The sequence below is a fragment of the Dendropsophus ebraccatus genome, chromosome 7 (genome assembly GCF_027789765.1).
Source record: "Dendropsophus ebraccatus isolate aDenEbr1 chromosome 7, aDenEbr1.pat, whole genome shotgun sequence".
In the NCBI taxonomy this organism is placed as follows: Eukaryota; Metazoa; Chordata; class Amphibia; order Anura; family Hylidae; genus Dendropsophus; species Dendropsophus ebraccatus.
In genome coordinates this window covers 42,687,980-42,709,730 of record NC_091460.1, presented here as the reverse complement: position 1 = coordinate 42,709,730, position 21,751 = coordinate 42,687,980, and the positions used below count along the sequence as shown (strand labels likewise).

The window sequence follows — 21,751 nt, the reverse complement described above, 5'->3', positions numbered from 1 at the left end:
TTCATTTTTATTCTTTTTATTTGCCTCCATGACTTTCTCCATAAACTATACAGTTCCTGCCAAATCTACTGCGCCTATAGTCCGCTATGAAGGTCCAAAATACTTAATAATATATCTGTATAGGGACGTTATCATTGCTCTGACTTAATAAAAGATACATTTCTAATTGGATGTAGCCAACACTCGGAGATGTAACTGCATACAGAGTTATAGAGTCAGTGGGAGCTGTATTAATATGTATGCAGTGAGCTCCTCCTAGAAGGAGTTGGGGCAGGTCGAGCAGAGTGCAGTGCTTGGCCACACTAGCGTGCCCAGCCTCTATGGGAATGTCGGTACTCCACTGTGTATACATAAGAACTTGTATAATGAATAGTCATCCAAGATCTGCCCTTCTTGGCAGTGTTTAAATTGTTGAAATTGTAACCAACTGGCTTCTCATCAATAAGTCAAAAATAAAGTTAAAATGGTCACTGGTGTACCCAAGCATGCTTGCTCAACAGTATAGCTCAGCCATATTTCCTTTTTGTCCTTTACAACCGGAAGGCTACATTTACATGTTCCATAGGGGGTCTGTAGCCATAGAACTGTAGCTACAGACAGAACTATGGAAGTGCATCTGTAGTTGTCCGCAATACACAGATCCATTTCTTAGAATATAGTGATCCATACTGCAACTGCTGAACTGGGCCATTCAGATGAATAGGTCCATAGTGCTGTCTGTAATTGTAGGTCCGTAATTGTGGACAGCCTACAGAGCATTTGTAAGAGGCCTGAGGCTATGCACACACACAGAAAAATAATAGCTAAATATGACCGTAATTGTGAGTGAAAATAAAACAAACATATTTTGCAAAAGCAGGTGGTAAATAATGAGCATGCTCATTATTTGGATGGACATAATCAATTACAGCCATTATTTTATATGGTGTGCCAGCCAATTTCCCATTTACGTCAATGGAGCAGAGTATTCTATTAAAAGTGCAGCCATATCTTGACCTTAAAATTACGGCTGTATTTTTAAACCTTTGTAGTGTCCCACTACGGGTGGTTCTCCTGGTCTTACACACACCTAGGTAAACCTAGTTCACTTAGGTGCCACAGCTTGTCCAGTTAGTTGCTATGCCATACCCAGGGCCGATTCTAGCTTTTCTGCTGCCTGAGGCGAAAATTAAAATGGCGCCCCATGGGACTGTAGGCAGGGAGCAGGTATATAGGTGAGGGAGATGTGTTGGGAAGGCAGGGAGCAGGTATATAGTTAAGGACATGCATTCTGTAGGCAGGGAGCAGGTATATAGGTGAGGAGATGTATTCTGTAGGCAGGGAGAAGGTATATAGGTGAGGAGATGTATTCTGTAGGCAGGGAGCAGGTATATAGGTTAGGGGAGGTATATGGCAAGCAGGGAGCAGGTATATAGGTGAGGGAGATGCATTGGGCAGGCAGGGAGCAGGTATATAGGTGAGGGGGAGGAATATGGCAGGCAGGGAGCAGGTATATAGGTGAGGGGGAGGAATATGGCAGGCAGGGAGCAGGTATATATGTTAGGGGAGGTATATGGCAGGCAGGGAGCAGGTATATAGGTTAGGGGGAGGAATATGGCAGGCAGGGAGCAGGTATATATGTTAGGGGAGGTATATGGCAGGCAGGGAGCAGGTATATAGGTTAGGGGAGGTATATGGCAGGCAGGGAGCAGGTATATAGGTGAGGGGGAGGAATATGGCAGGCAGGGAGCAGGTATATAGGTTAGGGGGAGGAATATGGCAGGCAGGGAGCAGGTATATATGTGAGGGGAGGTATATGGCAGGCAGGGAGCAGGTATATAGGTTAGGGGGAGGAATATGGCAGGCAGGGATCAGGTATATAGGTTAGGGGAGGTATATAACAGGCAGGGAGCAGGTATATATCATATAGGTGAGGGGGAGGTATATGGCAGGCAGGGAGAGCAGGTATATAGGTTAGGGGAGGTATATGGCAGGCAGGGAGCAGGTATATAGGTGAGGAGATGTATTCTGTAGGCAGGGAGCAGGTATATAGGTGAGGGGAGGTATATGACAGGCAGGGAGCAGGTATATAGGTGAGGGGGAGGTATATGGCAGGCAGGGAGCAGGTATATAGGATAGGGGGAGGTATATGGCAGGCAGGGAGCAGGTATATAGGTGAGGGGAGGTATATGGCAGGCAGGGAGCAGGTATATAGGTTAGGGGAGGTATATGGCAGGCAGGGAGCAGGTATATAGGTTAGGGGAGGTATATGGCAGGCAGGGAGCAGGTATATAGGTTAGGGGAGGTATATGGCAGGCAGGGAGCAGGTATATAGGTGAGGGGGAGGTATATGGCAGGCAGGGAGCAGGTATATAGGTTAGGGGAGGTATATGGCAGGCAGGGAGCAGGTATATAGGTGAGGGGGAGGTATATGGCAGGCAGGGAGCAGGTATATAGGTTAGGGGAGGTATATGGCAGGCAGGGAGCAGGTATATAGGTGAGGGGGAGGTATATGGCAGGCAGAGAGCAGGTATATAGGTTAGGGGAGGTATATGGCAGGCAGGGAGCAGGTATATAGGTGAGGGGGAGGTATATGGCAGGCAGGGAGCAGGTATATAGGTTAGGGGAGGTATATGGCAGGCAGGGAGCAGGTATATAGGTGATGTGATATATTGGGTAGGCAGGGAGCTGCACTGTATCTGCAGACATCCCCGTCCTCCCTTACCGTCCTGTCCCGACATCTGCTTGCAAACCCAGGAAGCAGGAGGTCTGTCAGAGCAGGAGGGGAGAGAACAGAGGGGGGAGGGGGGATTTTTTAAGGAGGAACATCATTTAAGGCACTGGGAACTATTGGCCCTGGTTCCATGGTGACACCCCCCTCCCCTCTCCCCTTCAGCTCAGCCATAGGGAGATAGTAGAGAGCCGGACTTACATAGACGCGTCCATCAGGCCAGGTCAGGGGAGGAGGCGCTGTCAGGTGCTGCTGGCTGTATGTGCAGGGCTGGAGAAAGTTATCAGAGCAGCAGGGGCTCATCCGGAAGCCCCTGTTGCTCTGCTAACAGCTCAGCTAGAGAGCTACAGTCAGCCACTGCTTCCCACCCCAGGAACTTATCACGACGCAGGGAAACCGCTCCTCCTCAGACGAAGACCGGAACTGCGACACTGGAGACAGGTGACATGACCTCAGTCGCGTAGCGCCGCGGCGGACGTCCGTGGCGCACGCACCCAACCAATCAGGAAGAAGGATGCCAGGTCACGGGTGACGAGGGGACGCCAGTGAGAGTGAGCAGTGCGTGGCAAGGCCGTGACTGCGGCTGTCATTTTAGCTAAGTTAAACTTAGCTAAAATGACAGCGGCGGGGAAAATCTTGCCGCCCCCTGCAGGGGAGCACAATCTGCCGCCTGAGGCGGAATACTCATTCCGCCTCATGGCAGAAGCGGGCCTGGCCATACCCCAGCCACTTCCCCTGTGCACAGCTGCAGAACAGGTAGGAAAGTTAGCCTGTTTCACTAAACATGTGTACAAGGAGTCTCTTGAAGACACACGTTTCACACACATCCCGGCAGAGTATAGTACTACTTAGGCAAGGGCTCCTATCCAGCCCCTACCCACTGCTACAGCTTTTTTTTTTCTACTTTACCTTTACCTCAAGCTACTCTTGAGATATCTACTGTTTTTACCAAAGCACCAACTTGTTCAACACCAGACTCCAGCACTTCGGGCCACAACACCTTCAATAACTGTTTGGCTGACAGTTATCTCTCTGTCTTTGGCCGAATATTTATGTGTTTTCTATGGGAGGGTTAAACTGCAACCAGGTGGTGACTTATCTCGCCAAGTCGGTCTGGCTAGGTTTACTATAGAGTGTATGGGGGTTATAGGGATTGCCTGTTTAAGAAAAAAAATTACATTGTGGAACATCCTAATATGTAATAGAGAGTTTCCCTGTCAGGCGAGAGCAAATTATGAGGGTACTATTTGTAACAAAAAAGAATTTTCTAATGTGGACAGTTATTTACGCCATCTACAGCATTTCATGCACATGTAGTGTACATTATAATGTTGGAAAAAGCATATGCTTACTACAGCTAAAACCAACTGGCTGTGGCCAAGCTCAGAGATGACTCAAATACCTGACATTTAACGTCCTAGATAATATTGACTGTGGCATCTAGACAGCTAAAGTCCAGGTAGCCGTCTCCTGACTCCTAAAGTCATCGGGCGTCAAATGGGTGAGATGGCATCCATATACCTAGGCCTGTCATCTTTGTAATCCTAGTAAACTTGCTGGTGACAGAGTACTGCATTGAGCAATCAGATCTCATTTTTGTTGTGGAAAACATTATAGTATATTGTAACATATGATATAGAAGGGGGTAGCCGGCACCACGTGTAACACAGGCGTGTGGAACCACTGAATAACAGCACATGTAGCTGCCATGTCCAAAAAATAGACCCTTGGAGGTGCTCAACGAAAATGCAGAAAAAACGCACAGTGTAAATACTGATAAAGAAACAGAAGTTGGCACTCACCGCTTGGGGTCGTGAATATCCTTTATTGGAAAAACATGGTACACTTAGCTGGGAAGGTGGTGAAAGCAGGTAGCGTCACTGATACAACGAACGTTTTCGCCCTGTGTCGGGCTTCGTCTGGTTGTGAACCGTTTCATTGTATCAGTGACGCTACCTGCTGTCACCACCTTCCCCCTTCCCAGCTAAGTGTACCACGTTTTTCCAATAAAGGATATTCACGACCCCAAGCGGTGAGTGCCAACTTCTGTGTCTTTATCAGTATAGTATATAGTAAACTAGTGCCAAAAAATAAGCCTTTATACGTCTTAGAGACTTAGAAGATGAGAAAGAAAAGAAACAACATGCCTTTGCCAAAGATTGCTGCATAGAAAAGGGGCTACGTATGAGTCCGAGAATGAAGCAGCATCATTGTTTAATTCCTGACACATACAGTATATTAATATGTAGAGGGAGGCACACTGCAGTGCGTAATCATATATATGATAGAGATATTACTAGGAGGTAGATACATAAGTATAATGTATGCAGACGCTGACATTGAGCGGCAGCAGAATAATGTTTCTGCATCATTTATAAACAGCTATAATCGTGTCAGCTTCAGGTACCCAGAGACATTCTGACGTACAGGTTTTAGTATAATACAGTGAAGCCGAACTTTGCTGTGTGTTATTGTGCAGCCATTCAGCCGCATTGATGTCTGTCATAATGAATAGTAATGATGTGCCGTTCACAGCGTCTCCCATAATGAAGAATCTTTGGAAAATCTCTATGACAAATCTCCATTATACCTATCGCTTATGTGCATGGAAATTGATTCACAAATCCTGTTACCAGCCAGGTGGCGGAGAAGGAGACAGATTTCCTTTCCCACAGTCCATGCTTTCAATGTGCTTAGCCTCTTTTTATGGATTTTAATACTGTACTGAACATTGCAGCTGCAAATCTAGACAGGAGTACAAAGACCAAATGTGAATTGAAATACTCTATGTAGATGTGCTGTGTATACAAGGGACTAAATGGCCAAAATCAAATGGGGCTCTCCGTTGTGGTGGTGCTCCCAAACTGCCCTTACCATGCTTCTGTTCATGCCTTTACCATGGGGTATGATTCCTAAAGTGTAGATGTATATCTATAATAGATAGAATTTTTTTTTTCATGTATTCTATATATTCTATAGCTATATATACAACAGCCACACCACTGCTGGCTGCAGAGCAGAGAGGTAGTTGGTAACAGAGACAACAGGCTGTCAACAATGGGAGGGAAAAAGCGGCATATCAGGAGAGGGAGGCAGGTTTGCTAAATTAATGTACAGTGCTTGTAAGTGCTGGGCTCACCTCCAGTGCCTCAAGCTACTGCATAGCATATACAGAATACGGACCTGGTCATATGAAAATATTTGTTACTGCTTGTAGTGGTACATTCGCTTTCAGGTTTTCCTGGAACTTTTTTTATAGATGACACAACACCCGGCACTCTCACCCAGTGGCATAACTACCAGGGTTGCAGGGGTCGCCGCTGAGACCCGGCCTGTTTTGCTTGCGGTCACAAGAGGCTGACTCTGTCTTCCCCCGGCTGATGTGCGGCTGCCGGGGGTGTCCCATCCTATCCCCGGTAGCGTGCACATCAGTGAACTCCCTGTGCCACCTGGGGCTCTGACTTCCAGTACAGAGAGCGTCTTGCTTCCTTTGACGGAAGTCTCAGCCCCAGCGCACAGGGAGTTCACTGAAGCACGCGCTGCCGGGGATAGGACGGGACACCCTTGGCAGCAGCACATCAGCCGGAGGAAGACAGAGCCTGCAGGAGGAGCGAGGATCTGCCTGTGCGGAGGGGAGAGAGGGGGCATCTTTAGAGAGGGGGGAGAGGGGGCCATCTATAGAGGAGGGGACAGAGGGGGCCATCTATAGAGAGGGGACTATCTATGAGGGGAGAGGGGGCCATCTATAAGGGGGGCATCTATGGGGGGATAAGGGGCTATCTATAATGGGGAGGAGAGAGGGGGCAATCTATAAGGGGGAGGGGGAGAGGGGGCCATCTATGAGGGGGGAAGGGGGCCATTTATAAGGGGTAGGAGAGAGGGGGCCATCTATGAGGGGGAGAGGGGTCCATCTATAAGGGAAAGGAGAGAGGGGGCTCATCTATAAGGGGAGCATCTATAGGGGGGGAGAGGGGGCCATCTATAAGGGGAAGAAGAGAGGGGGCCATCTATAGGGGGATAGGCCTAATATGTATGTCTGGCAGATTCTGTGGATTTGTGGCTCAGAGAAGTTCTCATGATGGCCCAGGGCAGATGAAAAGGGAAGAACTCCAATCAGAGAAGACGTCTCCTGTGAGTCATCTGATATAACTGCACTGTAATGTATATAGTGTATAGACCCTGTGTAGGGCTGGGTCAGCCTCTATATGACTGGATGAGGTGGTAGTAATCTGTGTACAGTGTATCTTAAGCAGTAGCAGCAATGGTGGTATCAGTCAGTATGTGGTGGTATTAGTCAGTAGCAGCGGTGATGTTAGTCAGCATGTGCTGGTATCAGTCAGTAGCAGTGGTGGTGTTAGTCAGTATGTGGTGGTATTAGTCAGATTGTGGGGGAATCAATTGTTACTTTTTTCTGGTACTGTGTTTTATTGGATTTAGTATACAGGATTTAGTAACAATATGGTGGTGATGGTAGTTTTTGTGGTGTGGCAGTAATATTTCCTTCCTATATACTGGTATTATTGGTAATATTGGTCTCAGTATACAGGATTTGGTCAGTAACAGTATGGCGGTAATATGTATGCTGGTGTTATTGGTAATATCTGTCTTGGTGTATATGTATGTATATACATATACACTACCTTTCAAAAGTTTGGGGTCACCCAAACAATTTTGTGTTTTCCATGAAAAGTCACACTTATTCACCACCATACGTTGTGGAATGAATAGAAAATAGAGTCAAGACATTGACAAGGTTAGAAATAATGATTTGTATTTGAAATAACATTGTTTTTACATCACACTCTTTGCTTTCATCAAAGAATCCTCCTTTTGCAGCAATTCCAGCATTGCACACCTTTGGCATTCTAGCTATTAATCTGTTGAGGTAAGCTGGAGAAATTGCACCCCACGCTTCTAGAAGCAGCTTCCACAAGTTGGATTGGTTGGATGGGCACTTCTGGCGTACCACATGGTCAAGCTGCTCCCACAACAGCTCAATGGAGTTCAGATCTGGTGACTGCGCTGGCCACTCCATTACCGATAGAATACCAGCTGCCTGCTTCTGCTGTAAATAGTTCTTGCACAATTTGGAGGTGTGTTTAGGGTCATTGTCCTGTTGTAGGATGAAATTGGCTCCAATCAAGCGCTGTCCACAGGGTATGGCATGGCGTTGCTAAATTGAGTGATAGCCTTCCTTATTCAGAATCCCTTTTACCCTGTACAAATCTCCCACCTTACCAGCACCAAAGCAACCCCAGACCATCACATTGCCTCCACCATGCTTAACAGATGGCGTCAGGCATTCTTCCAGCATTTTTTCATCTTTTCATTTGTTCTGCGTCTCACAAACGTTCTTCTTTGTCATCCAAACACCTCAAACTTGGATTCATCCGTCCACAACACTTTTTCCAGTCTTCCTCTGTCCATTGCACCATTAGAACACTGGAGTGATAGTTGCTGGAAATAGGCCTCTATACACCTATGTAGATATTGCACCAAAAACCAGATATTTGCAGCTAGAATAGTCATTTACCACATTAGCAATGTATAGAGTGTATTTGTTTAACCTCTTAAGGACCCATGACGTACCGGTACCTCATGGATCACTGTCACTTAAGGACCCATGACATACAGGTACGTGGGTCCTTCAAGAGGGCGCAGCGGACCGGCCCCATGCGATCGGGAGAGATGGCCTGCAGAAATACACTGCAGGCCTTCTCTCCCTGTCGGCATGGGGGGTTGTTAACCCCCCCCATGCCGACGATCGCCGCTATTGGCTTATCAGTTCAGATCAGCCAATAGCGGCGATCAGAACCTTTCCGGGCCATCGTGACCCGGAAAAAAACGGTGGTCGGTGCTGTCCGAGGACGGCACCGACCGCCATTACTGTAAAAAGTAATGGTGGTCACGGTGCCACCGGCCCGATCACCGTGAACGGCCGGCCGATGCCGGCCGTTCACGGCGATCAAAGTCCCCAAAAGTTATAAATACCTGCTCTGGACCCCTCAGCTAGGTGGCTGAGGGGTCCAGAGCAGATATTTGTACATTACTCACCTGTCCCGGGGTCCTGATCGGCGTCTTACGGGTTTGCGGCGTCCTCGTCTTCTCGTCGGGTCTTCAGTTTCTTCCGTGCGGTCCCCTTCGGCTTTTTTCGGCTCCAGCATCGTCTTTTTTCGGATTTTGCGCTCTGCTGCCCTCTAGCGGCTGATAAGTGTAATACACTTATCAGCAGCTATAGGGATGTTCAGCATGTAATAAAGTTTTGGGTTTTTTTCCCAATTTTTTTTTTTTTTATTTTCCGCACCCTATCGCTGCTGAGTGCTGATCAGCATCTCACGAAAGTGCGCTGCTAATCAGCAACTTATCCTTTTTGGCGTAGGGTGTTTTTTTTCTATATCCTACTCCCACGGTCTGCTGATAAGTGCCGCACATAAGTGCGGCATTTATCAGCAACACCATTTTTGGCGTAGGTTTTTTTTTTATACTTACTGTAAAAAAAACACATAAAAAACACTACATTACACCACACTACACTACACTACATTGAATAAAGTTTGACACTACACCACTACATACCCCATATACCAATCCCTATATAAAAGTTGCCCCCGGCGTGTTTTCGGTATTGGACGCATACGCTATTATTGCCTCCGACACCAAAACAGCCAGTGAGGATGAATGAGGGGATCCTTCATTCCTCCATTCATCCTCATCATCCAGTGATGTGTCTGGGGGTAGCGTAGCGTACGCTGCCTCCCAGACACGTCTTTCCGCCAGTACCGTCCCAATAAGAGATGCTGGTATGGCGTGAAATTCTACAAACTCTGTGAGCGTACCTCAGGGTACACTTACAGATATAGGGTACGTGCACACTGCGCAATGGAGGCGCGCGTCTCCGCTCGTGTCACACTCCATTATATGCACGGACGGATTCTGCCCTCTGTCCAATGTGTTCATTCTTTGGACGGACGATGAAATCCGCCTGTGCATAGAATGGAGTCTATGACACGGGGGGAGACACTCGCCACCATCATTCCGCCGGCGGATGCCAGCTGCGGAATGCACAAAGGGTTATTCTTCGCCATTCCGCAGTGTGCAAGTACCCTGGATCTGTAAGTGTACCCTGAGGTACTCTCACAGAGTGTGTAGAATTTCACGCCATACCGTCATCTCTTATTGGGACGGTACTGGCGGAAAAGACGTGTCTGGGGTGCAGCGTACGCTACGCTACCCCCAGACACGTCACTGGATGATGAGGATGAATGGAGGAAAGAAGGATCCCCCCATTCATCCTCACTGGCTGTTTCAGTGTCGGAGGCAATAATAACGTATGCGTCAGACACCGAAAACACCTTAGGGGCCATCTTTATACGGGGATTGGTATATGGGGTATGTAAATGTGTAGTGGTGTAGTGTAAAACTTTATTTCATGTAGTGTAGTGTAGTGTTTTTTACGTGTTTTTTGACAGTAAGAAAAAATATCCCTTTGCCAAGAAAGGAGCTGCTGCTAAATGCCGCACTTATGTGCGGCACTTATCAGCAGCCAGTGGCGGTAGGATATAGGGGGGAAAAACGCCCCTACACCAAAAAGGAGGAGTTGCTGATCAGCGGCGCACTTACGGGCGATGCTGATCAGCACTCAGCGGCGTTAGGGCGCAAAAAAAATAAAAATAAAATAGAAAAAAAAAATAATTCAACTGATCAGTGAATGATATTCACTGATCAGCCGCTAGGGGGCGGTAGAGCGACGCTGCCGGAGATTACGAGGCTCGCCGAACACGAGGACCCGAGCGATTACGAAGATTTCCCACGCTGGACGACCGAACCCGGAAGTGACCCGAAGAAGACGCAAGGACGGCGCAGACCGCAGATCTTCGCTCCGGACGCCCAGATCAGGTGAGTATGGTACACCTGCACCACACACACCTGTTCTGCACCCCTCAGCTACCTAGCTGAGGGGTGCAGAACGCGACAAAACTGTTTTCTTACAGTTTGATCGCCATGATGGTCCGGCCGGTACTGGCCGGCCTATCACGACGATCGTGGGGGTGGCATCGGCGCCATCTTTGCTGGGGACACTAATGCCGATTGGTGCTGTCTCGGACAGCACCAATCGCCATTGCTTTCCGGGTCACCGATGACCCGGAAAGCTGTTTTCAGCTGCTATATGCTGATCTGTATAGATCAGCATATAGCAGCGATCGTCGGCACGGGAGGGGTTAATCACCCCCCGTGCCGACGAGCAGAGATGGCCTGCTATACATTATACATTAATGTGGTGGGACAGTACACACTTTCAGATCAAACAGTATGCCAGGAACCTTATTTTTTTATAGCAATTTTTCCAATTCAAAATTTGTATATTTAACCACATGCCTTAGAATTTGCAGCATACTATGGTTCTTTGTGTCCTCATTGCCATGCTGTGTCAGGCTAAATTTGGGGGGTGTTCATATGTTACCTCTGTTTTTAATGGTTCTCTGTGTCCTCACTGCCATGCTGTGTCAGGCTGAGTTTTTGGGTGGTTCATATGCCTACCTCTGTTTTAACCAAGCTGTTGTCCAGAATTTAGCATAATGGTGCGATTAAGCAGCCTTAGAGGCATCCATACATGCTGCCCCTGCTGTTTCCTGTCCATTTCTGTGGTGTTTCAATAATTTTCTGAAGTTGACAGGTTTTCACACGACCTTCCTTCAACCGAACTTGGGTCCCCTGCAAAAATGCTCGAGTGACTTCAATAGGGTTCGTTACTCGAAACAAGCACTCGAGCAATGGGAGATTTTCGTCTCAAGTAACGAGCACCTGAGCATTTTAGTACTCGCTCATCACTAGATCTGATCTTAGTAGGACAAAGCTACCATAAAGAAGGTCTACGTATCCTACTGCACGGTGCAGGTAACTTGGTCACCTCCTACACCTTGCTATACCCAGATAACCACGAATGGGACTCATGCTACCAATATAGGACAGGTTCTACCACACTAGGGGGCAGAAGGCAGTCAGACATAGTCTAAATGTGAGTATGAGTATCACTTTACTACTAAAGATATCCACCAAGGTTTGGGCAGAGTACAAGGCTACACTGGGCACAGGACTCCTTTGGCAAATTTCTCTGCTCTTCTCTCTACCTTCTACAAAGCACTACTACTTCTTCTGTTCTTCTTAAGCACCTACCTCAAGCACAAAGTTAAAGCGACTCTGTATGCAATATCTGAACCCCCCCCCCCCCCCAAAAAAAAAAAAAAAAAAAATTGCTTGTACCTTTAGATAGCTGCTTTTAATCCAAGATCTGTCCTGCGGTCCGTTTGGCAGGTGATGCAGTTATTGTGCTAAAAATTTACTTTAAACTGGCAGCCCCGTGCCCTACGGGTGTGGCCGGGATTGTGTATGCATTAGGCTGGCACACCCTCTCTGTCCCTCATCCCCACCCTCCTCATCATTAGGAATGCTCCAGGCACCTGTTTTGCACATGGGCTGGATCGTTAAGACACCAGTGCAATGTTCAGCATGGAGAGAAAGTTCCAGTGGCATTCCTAATAATGAAGAGGGCGAGGAGGAGGGACGGAGGGGTGGTGCAAAGTTAGGGCACAGATACTCCCATAGGGCACGGGGGTTGTAAGTTTAAAAGTTGTTTTTTGGATAATAACAGCATCACCTGCCAAACGGACGCAGGACAGATCTTGGATTAAAAGCAGCTATCCGAAGGTACAAGCGGTTTGGGGGGTCAGATTGTGAGTACAGAGTCACTTTAAGTGCTCAAGTACGTATCAAGAATATTGTCTGTAAAACATGTATGGTTAACCCGTCAAAAGCTCTACAGTAAAGTTGTTCTATTTTTATATCAAATTCACAGGACTCTGTCTATCTCTGCTCGCACCAGCACCTATACACACACCACCGCACACCTTGGGTTATTGTTCCCCCTTCTGTGGGTGGCGGTACCGACAATCTGAGTAAGTCAGCTGCCACCCCAGCTTGCCATGACAAGAGCCTAAGGGACCCACAACAACCCAGAAGGTTACCAACCATTTTGGGGAATACAGGCGGCCATACAAAAAGCAGGTACCAACATCACACCTGTGTGCTGGACTAGCACTGGCACCACGACAAATAACATCACTGGCCAAGCTCACAACAAAACCCAAGCTCACCACTGGTGCATTCTCTGCCCATCCTAAGGGAAACCCCCAACTCCTGTACACTACACATGCTCTAATGATGTGTAGTTTATAGCCAATTCTCTATATTTTTTACCCTCAATTTTATTTAATCACACAGAGCTCGATAGCTACTGAGATTGTGCAGAATATGAGAATTTAATGTATATAACTGGTCAGTATTAAGAAAGTCAGACATTTTTAGACTTGACACTAACCTTGGAAATCAACCAAGTTACAAGCTAGGATAGACAGTGAAATGTTAGGGAGTTTCGCCAGTGTTGGCAATGTTTTATTTCTTCAACCAACTCAGCTCAAGCTGTGCAACTCTGATAACTCACTGTATTCTGTCTTCTGAAGGCATCCTTTCAGCCGTCACTAATGGATCACAGCTCATATACTATCTTTTTGAATTGCAGCATACCACTACTTTTTGCTTGAATTTGTTACCAGCAATCTCTTCATGTCATTTTAAATGTGCAATTTACATACAAATACAGATACAGATCTGTACGAGATGCTGTTTACTAATACCACACTGCCCTCTACTGGACAATGGGAAAAATGCGTATAACCTAATAACATTCAACAGGAATCTTTATTGATGTATACTATGCGATTAAGGCAAAGTAGCCTGATGTGAAAATTTACCAGTCGGTAGTATATAATCAGCAACTATTATAAGGGCTGCTTACATGATGAACAAAACCCTGGTTAGTATGGAAGGCTAATAAGCCAAAACATGACCTTTTTGGCAAGCAAAAAAATCGTTCTTGAAGGGAAGGATTCATGGAATGATGGAAATGATTAAAGGACAACTCCTGCCAAAAAATTTTTTTAATATGTTATTACTTACGGAAAGTTAGACAAATTTCTAATCTTTATTATGGAAAATGCACATATAGGGCTATTTCCCTTAATTTAGTAGATCAGGGAGACTTCAGATTCTCTAAAAAGAGATGACGTCACGAACCGGGGGTGTAATTACAATGGATCACCAGCAGGGGCGCACTATATATAGAAGTCAATGAGTACCATTGACTTCTATATATAGTGCGCCCCTGCTGGACACTCCATTGAAATTACAATGGATGTGTATGTACATGTAATACAATATACAGTGTTTTTGATTGAATACATTTATGGAATACTTTGGGGAGAAAGTGTCCTTGCTCCCTAAAGTATTCCATAAATGTAATCAATCAGTACATAACAGTAAGCACGCCGCCGCCACCACCGAACGCCCGCCGAACCGCCGCTCTGGACTACGCTCAACTACTACTCTCATCAGAGAGAGTAGTAGCTGGGTTCTATCGCCGCCGCCGCTGATGCTGCTGCTGATGGGTGCGGGGGGAGCCGCTCATCACTCTGCAGCAGCTATCATCCCCCTCCACTCCCCCCTCCTCCTCCAGCCAAACTTTACTCTTTGTGATAGCTGACTCCCCGCCCGCGCCGCTCTCTGATCACGCATGCCGGCCTGGGACACCAGGAAGTTCGGTAGCGGCGGGCGTTCGGTGGCGGCGGCGGCGTGCTTACTGTGATGTACTGATTGATTACATTTATGGAATACTTTGGGGAGCAAGGACACTTGCTCCCCAAAGTATTCCATAAATGTATTCAATCAAAAACACTGTAGACTGTATTACATGTACATACACATCCATTGTAATTCCTATGGAGTGTCCAGCAGGGGCGCACTATATATAGAAGTCAATGGTACTCATTGACTTCTATATATATAGTGCGCCCCTGCAGGCGATCCATTTTAATTACACCCCCGGTTCGTGACGTCATCTCTTTTTAGAGAATCTGAAGTCTCCTTGATCTACTAAATTAAGGGAAAAAGCCATATATGTGCATTTCCCATAATTAATGTACATTAGAAAATTGTCTAACTTTCCGTAAGTAATAACATATTAAAAAATAGTTTTGGCCAGACTTCTCCTTTAACTCCTTCATAACGTAATGTCATTGATACACGGATGTCTAGGTCACACTGAGGCAGCGATCCCATAGACTTCAATTAGCAAACCCATAGAAAAAAAGGGGCCGTACTAGGATATGGCCTATGGCGTGACGGATTGCATACTACTGATCATGTGAATAGTCCAATAGAAATCAATGAGCACTAACTTAAAGGGAAAGTGTCACCTAATTTTTATTTTTTATTTTTACTAATTCAAATCAGATACTAAAACATGTTCTTTCATTCCAATCTTTTGCCATTTTTACTGCATTTTTTTATTTCACTTTTTGTACATTGTTATAGGGACTGCCATATTGCCTGAGACATTACTGAGCGTGCTCTGTTACCTTTGAAGGTGTCATTCCACAGAGAGCTGCTATTGTCTCCTCTGTCACATGATGCTGCAATGTTGTACAGATCACTTTACAGCAGACTCCTCTTATCATTAAAGACAGAACAGGAAGTCTCAGCTTGGTTTTAGCCCCAGTGGTGAGAATGTAAACTGCAAAATTTCAGTATTATTTTATAATATAGATAGAAAAATAGAAAATTAGAAAAAATGTCACCAAAAATTCTTTAAAAATATGTTTAACATCAAATAAATATTTTTATACTTGTCTCCTTCTAATATGCTGCTCTTTACCTCCCATTGTTGACAGCTCGTTGTCTAGGTTACAGACCACCACTCTACTCTAAAAACAGTGGTCTGGTTTTGGTGCATGGCCATTTTAAGTGCTGCAAAATAAAACTAGTAAATGAAGTAATTAAGGGGTTAATTTAACATTCACAATGAAAAGCACAAGCTTCCCTTTCACCTTTACCTGCCTACTCTATGGTATGTGAATTTTAAGGAAATAATAGGAAATTCTAGCTGTAAACTATGCATGAACTCAATTGGCCCCATGTACTGCAATAGTCTGTCCACTGAAGTGATATCTGAGATTCGTAATATCTGCGCCCATCACCCATGAGACACGCACGCCAATAAATGACAAAGATAATTCTAATAGAAATCTAGAAAATTTCTTTATTAATAAACACATTGCCACATTACAGGGATTTTTACTAGAGTAGCAGCCTACATACAGGTGACCAATACCAACCAAATGAGGACCTTCATTTATAGCTTTTTTTTTTTTTTATACTAGATCAAAGCAGTGTGTATACAAGACCAATAGTAAAGGGAAACTATCAGCAGGTAAGAAGCATCTAACCTGCTGATATCTCCCTATAGTACACAGGGTGCTGAGGATGAAGGTAAGTGCACCGATCTGCCCCTGCCAGGCTGTCACTTCTAATGAATAGCAGCAGAGCCAGCAGATTGGTGCAGGAAGCTGGTAGCCCCACCCCCAGTACACCAAAACGCCTCATTACCATATGGATTAAGCTTCTAATATCACTGAAACAGCACTGAGAATGAAGGTAAGAAACCTACTTTCATCCTCATCGTCTTGTGCACTATAGGGATATATAAGCAGGATAGAAGTTTTTCCTTTAAAGATAGAAAGGAGAATGAGGTTTTCTATTTTCTTTACTGGATTAAGAGTTATTTAATAATAGTAATATAACTATACAGCACACACCTAATGTAGACATTAGGGGGGACATTTATGAAGACTGGCGTACTTGTACACTAGTCTTAAATTCTGCCTCGCCCCCAACTGCACCGTTGGATTCATGTAAATCATGGTAAATCAGGCCCAGGAGGAAGCCACCCCTCCTCCCCGCCTTGCCACACCTCTTGCCCCGCCGATTGGGCTGGCGTACACCAGGGAGAAGGGGGAATGTGCTCTCTCTCTCTCTCTCTGGCGTACGCCAGTGGTGCAGCCTTTGTAAATGTCCCCCTAGGTGTATGAGAAGATTTTGTAAGACTATCACTAAACAAATTATTGGGGGGGGAATCATTTTTACATAAAGAGCAGGTAGCACAATTGTGAATGGATCTTGGATGCATTGTCTATTAGGATTAAGGATAAAACATTATAAATACAGAGCTTCACATTATGAGCTAATTCTTCTTGTCTTTTTTTTCAGAAGGAACCTACTTTACAGTAAACATCAAACAAGGCGTAAGTTGAATGCATTCTGTAGAAAATGGAAAAGGGAACAGCGATATCAGTGATAATAATCCATGGCATGAGTCCAAACACAATGGCTTCCAATCCATTATCATACTGGGGACGGCATCCAAAAGCTGGGGGTATCCACAACTGAAAAGATAAAAGATTGTATGTGTATAGATCATATATATTGTATAACATTGTAAGTATACCTCAATAGTCAGTAATAAAATCAGAAATAAAACTCTGACAAATAGCTCCCCTCTAAAAGGATGAATTAGTTTGGCTATGCTTCACATTGAGCATTGACCCACAGACTCTCTACCAACTGGATCTCCACAAGGAGAATCAGCACCTTCCAAGAGGCAGTATATAACCTGCTAAAGTATATGTTTTATGGTAGTAAATGGGGATTTCTTACAATGTTGGAATCTTTAGGTGCTAATGTATGCAGAGGCAGCATCCATGATTACTATGGTGCCCAGGCTGGTGACTACAATGTGGTCTCTATAACTGGTGTAACGTGATGTAACAAACAGATAATAGGTGGAGGTGCTGAAATTTGCAAATAATTCGTTCTGTAACAAATTCATATCGAATCTCAGATAATGAAGTTTGGTTGGCTCATCTATAGATATCAGCTATAGGCCATGTTCACACAACGTTTTTTCAGCTCCGTTTAAAATGAAGTCCGTCATTTAGAGTCTAAAATAACAGACGTCATTTAGCTGTCTGGCCTCCCCTTAGTGCAATGACTGGTGTTTGTACATTATTCTAGTTTGGGTTACTAATTTGCCCTGTGGCTGTGGCTTAATTGAAAAGTCCATTGAATATAATAGTAAAAACGGAGAAAGAACGGTGACAAAATAAAAAACGTCCGTTGTTTGCAAAAAGACGTCCGAAAATAATGATCATATTCATTATTTTGACGTCTGCACTGAAAACATCCGTTATTGTACTGCATTGGACGTCCGTCTTTCCATTGACTTCAATGCATTGCCATTGCAGTCAGTTAAATCGCGGCAAAAACTGACGTTTTTTAAACTATCAAAATCGTCCGCCTTTTCTCTATTTTTGACGTTGTGTAAACATAGCCATACACAGATGTGATATTCAGTTTGTATTACATTCTCCGTTAGATAGGCCTTGCGGCCAATGCTAGGCCCTTAGCTGCATTTGAAAGATCATAGACTTCATCCATATAACCTTCCCTCACCTATGACTTACTAGATCATCATTTCAATTTAATTTACAATTAAAGAACAAGTCCAGCGCAGCACTTTTATCTGCTAATTGAAACACTTTACAAAGTTTAATATCTTTGTAATGTGTTTCAGTTAGCATTTGACCCCCTTCCCACCGCTATTTTGTGTTGATGCCATCACAAGAGGCTGGCCTAACTTTGGTACCCCCCTTAGTTTAGCTAGCCTTTCTCTACTAAGTGGCCAGATGCTGCTGCTTGCGTGTAGGGTGGGCATGTAGGAGGGGGAGGTGGAATGAATGGAAGGATGGGAGATTTGAACAAATGGGCACAATGGGAGGCAACAGGAATCTTGGTGCTGCCGAACCAGGAAGCAGAGATGAAGTAGGGACAACCATCGGCACGGTTTCAATGAAAGACACCCTCAACAGTAATGATAAGTATGAAAATTATGTTTGGGAGGTTATTATTTTATTTTTTAATGAGTTGTCCATTAATTCCTATATAATTTCAATTTTGAAACAGAACTAGCAGGAAAACAAGTAAGTAGGCCCATGGCTAGATGTGGCTAGTTGTCATGGTTTCGCCATACTTTTTTTTTATGTATGCAATAGTACTCTTCTGTATCCGTAAACTATAAGCCTTTTTGTCAATATGTAAATAACATTCAAGCGTTTCCCGGCATGGCAAAAGCTCAGGCAAATTGAGCCTACACTCTCTTTATCACCATCTTCATGGACCGTTTGCATCCACCTACTTTATTTGAGAGCCACTAGATGAAAGGTGGCCATACGCCTTCAAAAGGTGTATTGAACCATTGTCTGATGTTGATGTTCTTAATTTTATTGTTGTGCCTATTTATGCCCCTGTTCTCTTGCTGACAGGTCCAGTTTGTTTTTTTCATACTTTCAAGGCATGGCCGTTTCTAGTGGCGGGCGGGCCGGGGGACCGCACGGGGCACCAACAGCTTGATGGCGCTGGTGGCACCATCAACCCCCCCCCCCCCCCAACCACGCTTTGCTGAACGCACCCCCCCAGCTGTGCGACCACCCCATCACTTGTCCCGACCAGCCAAATGCCCGCAGCCTCCCCCGGACCGCGATCCAGGAGCGCTGATCACCTGTCAGGCCGCCGCCCCCTCACACATCTTCTCCCTCCAGCAGGCGCAGTGACGTCATATCACTGTGCTTGCTGGAGAAAGAAGATGCTTGCGGCGGTGGCGGCCTGCTCCTCGCAGGCTGGAGAAGAGGAGAGAGGAACTCTCTGTATGTATGTATTAAGGTAAGTATAATGTTTTGTTTTTTTGTGTGTGTTTGGCAATGAAGGGGGGGCAGAGCACTGGGGGGGATTGTTATTATGGGGGCAGCACAGGGGATTATTACTATGGGGACAGCACAGGGGGGGATTATTAATATGAGGACAGCATAGGGAGGGGATTATTACTATGGGGCAGAGCACAGGGGGAATTGTTACTATGGGGGCAGCACAGGGGGGATTAATACTATGGGGGCAGAGCACATTATTACTATATGGAAAACATAGCAGGGGATGCTACATATAGGGGGCAACCCACATACTGTACCTACTGACTTTACTGCACATGACACAAAAAAGTGAAGTTGTAAAATTGCGGAGCCTAAGATGTTGGTCTGGCAGGTTCAGAAGAGACGAATTGTTGCTGCAAGAAATCATCATGGTGGTCCGGACCAGAAGGAGAGGAAAGTAACGCCTCAGAAAACAACGTCATCTGTGAGTCACTGAATGTCTTTTTTTTTGTCCTAAGTTGAAAAGGGTTGAATAACACTTCTCCATGCCATAATACACACACTGCTTCTTCCTAGTAACAAATACCCCATCGCTTTGGGGGGGGGGGGTCTGCTTTTAGCAAGATTCGCCCTGTAGTTCAAATTACCCAATGAAGCTGAAGCTGACGTCAGTCAGTACAATATAATAAGCCAACTACATATAAATGCTCAACACATTATTCACAAAAACAGCTCTTAAAATTCTATCTACAAAAAGCAATAATCTGTCTTTTCATATACTTACTGAAATGTTACATATGAACAAGGCAACGGTGATATTTTTCAGCACTAGTTTCTTAAATCCTGCCCTGGGATCGGGAGGCGTTTCCTGGTGGCATATACAGCCTTTGCAGTTACTGTAGTGTTTGTGGTTGTGGATTTCCTTCTTGTCTTCACTCCCTGTCCTAAAGTCGGTACTTTCAGTAGGAAATCTGTTTTCACCTGACGACACGTATATTTCCACGTGTAGTGTCTTGGCATGAGGCTTGTCTTTTCTGTTGATGTATGTGGTTATAAAGAGGTTTTGTATGTATTTCTCTAGTATTACCAGTATAGAGTAGGGTAGATTGTACCAGGTGAAGTCAGGATGGGTATAAGCAAAGATTATTGCAAGAATGGAACCCCATGATGTAATCCAAGATCCAATGGCTGAACCCACTAGTAGATCTTCATCCAGCTTTACAGCTGGACTATTCTCTTTGATGGTAGGTGTAGTATCCAGTTTATGTATCACAAGACCAATTATAGAAGCTATACTCATAAAGGCCAGGACAGCGATTGAATAAAAGTAAAAAGTACTCAAAGCAGACTCGCTGCTGATCCTTGAGCGTCCAATTTTCATTAGGTATATTGCCACCATAGCAATTGTTGCAGCCAAAACAGTGAGTCCCAAGAGAGTGCCTAGGACCACCCCTCGGAAATTAAGCTTTGACCTATGATGACAGTGTCCAAGTTTGTTTCCTATATTCTTCCACAGTACATAAAGCATAGCAGAGGCTAAAACCTGATATTCAATATAGAATGGGTACATGTAATAGATTCCTCTTTTAAAGCTATCGCACATATCACTGGTGCAGTTACACTCTATGTGGTCTTGATCTGGAACATAACAGGACAGAAAAAAATGAAGTGAATGTTGATTAACAGATTGTTGCAATATTATTCAATACAGTGGTACCTTGGTTTAAGAGTAACTTGGATTAAGAGCGTTTTGCAAGAAGAGCTCACAGTTTTTTTAAATTGTGACTTGGTTTAACAGCATTGTTTTGGTTTAGGAGCTCCCTGTTTTGGGTGGTAGAGCAAGTGGGAGACAGGCATGGTCTGCATAGCGGGTCTACAGCCCTGTACTCCAACCCAGGAAGTCTCCCTCACCTTCCAAATTATAGCATATCCACTTCAGGCTGAGGCTTGCATCAGGGGGCAGGATTGTGGATATAATTTCTTCATAGATGTAACCCCTCTCTCCCCAGAGAGTGCTGCATGTATGTGCCTACATCTGCCTTGCCCATTCCTTCATGCTCCCTGCAATCTCTGTCAGTCCTTGTGTTTCCCATCCTCTCCATTCCTGTACTGTACCTGCACTTACACTCAGCTATACACACTGCTGCTATATTGTGCCTGAACTCACACTTAGCTACATACACTGCTGCTATAATGTGCCTGCACTTACACTCAGCCATTCAAACTGCTGTATATAAAAGTTTCTGTCACTGTCCTCCTGCACAGCTCTGTGTTTCTCATCTCCTGATTGGTCCATGCTGAACACTTCCCCCCCCCCTTTCCCATTGCTGTCATGTGACCACACAGACCTCTGACATTAGCCCTGCTCTCTATTCTAGCCTGTTGTACTACA

The 21,751-nt window shown here is 45.1% G+C and overlaps 1 protein-coding gene across 2 annotated transcripts in view; it reads right to left on the bottom strand.

Moving 5' to 3' along the window:
* Nucleotides 1–16,052: 16,052 nt before the first annotated feature.
* Nucleotides 16,053–21,751, bottom strand: part of LOC138796767 (proton channel OTOP1-like) — a 65,631-nt gene continuing 59,932 nt past the window's right edge. For both annotated transcript variants that reach the window (XM_069976440.1, XM_069976441.1), the window contains 2 exons: nt 20,144–20,997; nt 16,053–17,043 (listed from right to left, as the gene is read on the bottom strand). In XM_069976440.1, the coding sequence (XP_069832541.1) occupies nt 16,864–17,043; nt 20,144–20,997 (1,034 nt within the window). In that variant the 3' untranslated portion in view covers nt 16,053–16,863. The remainder of the gene's footprint in view (nt 17,044–20,143; nt 20,998–21,751) is intronic.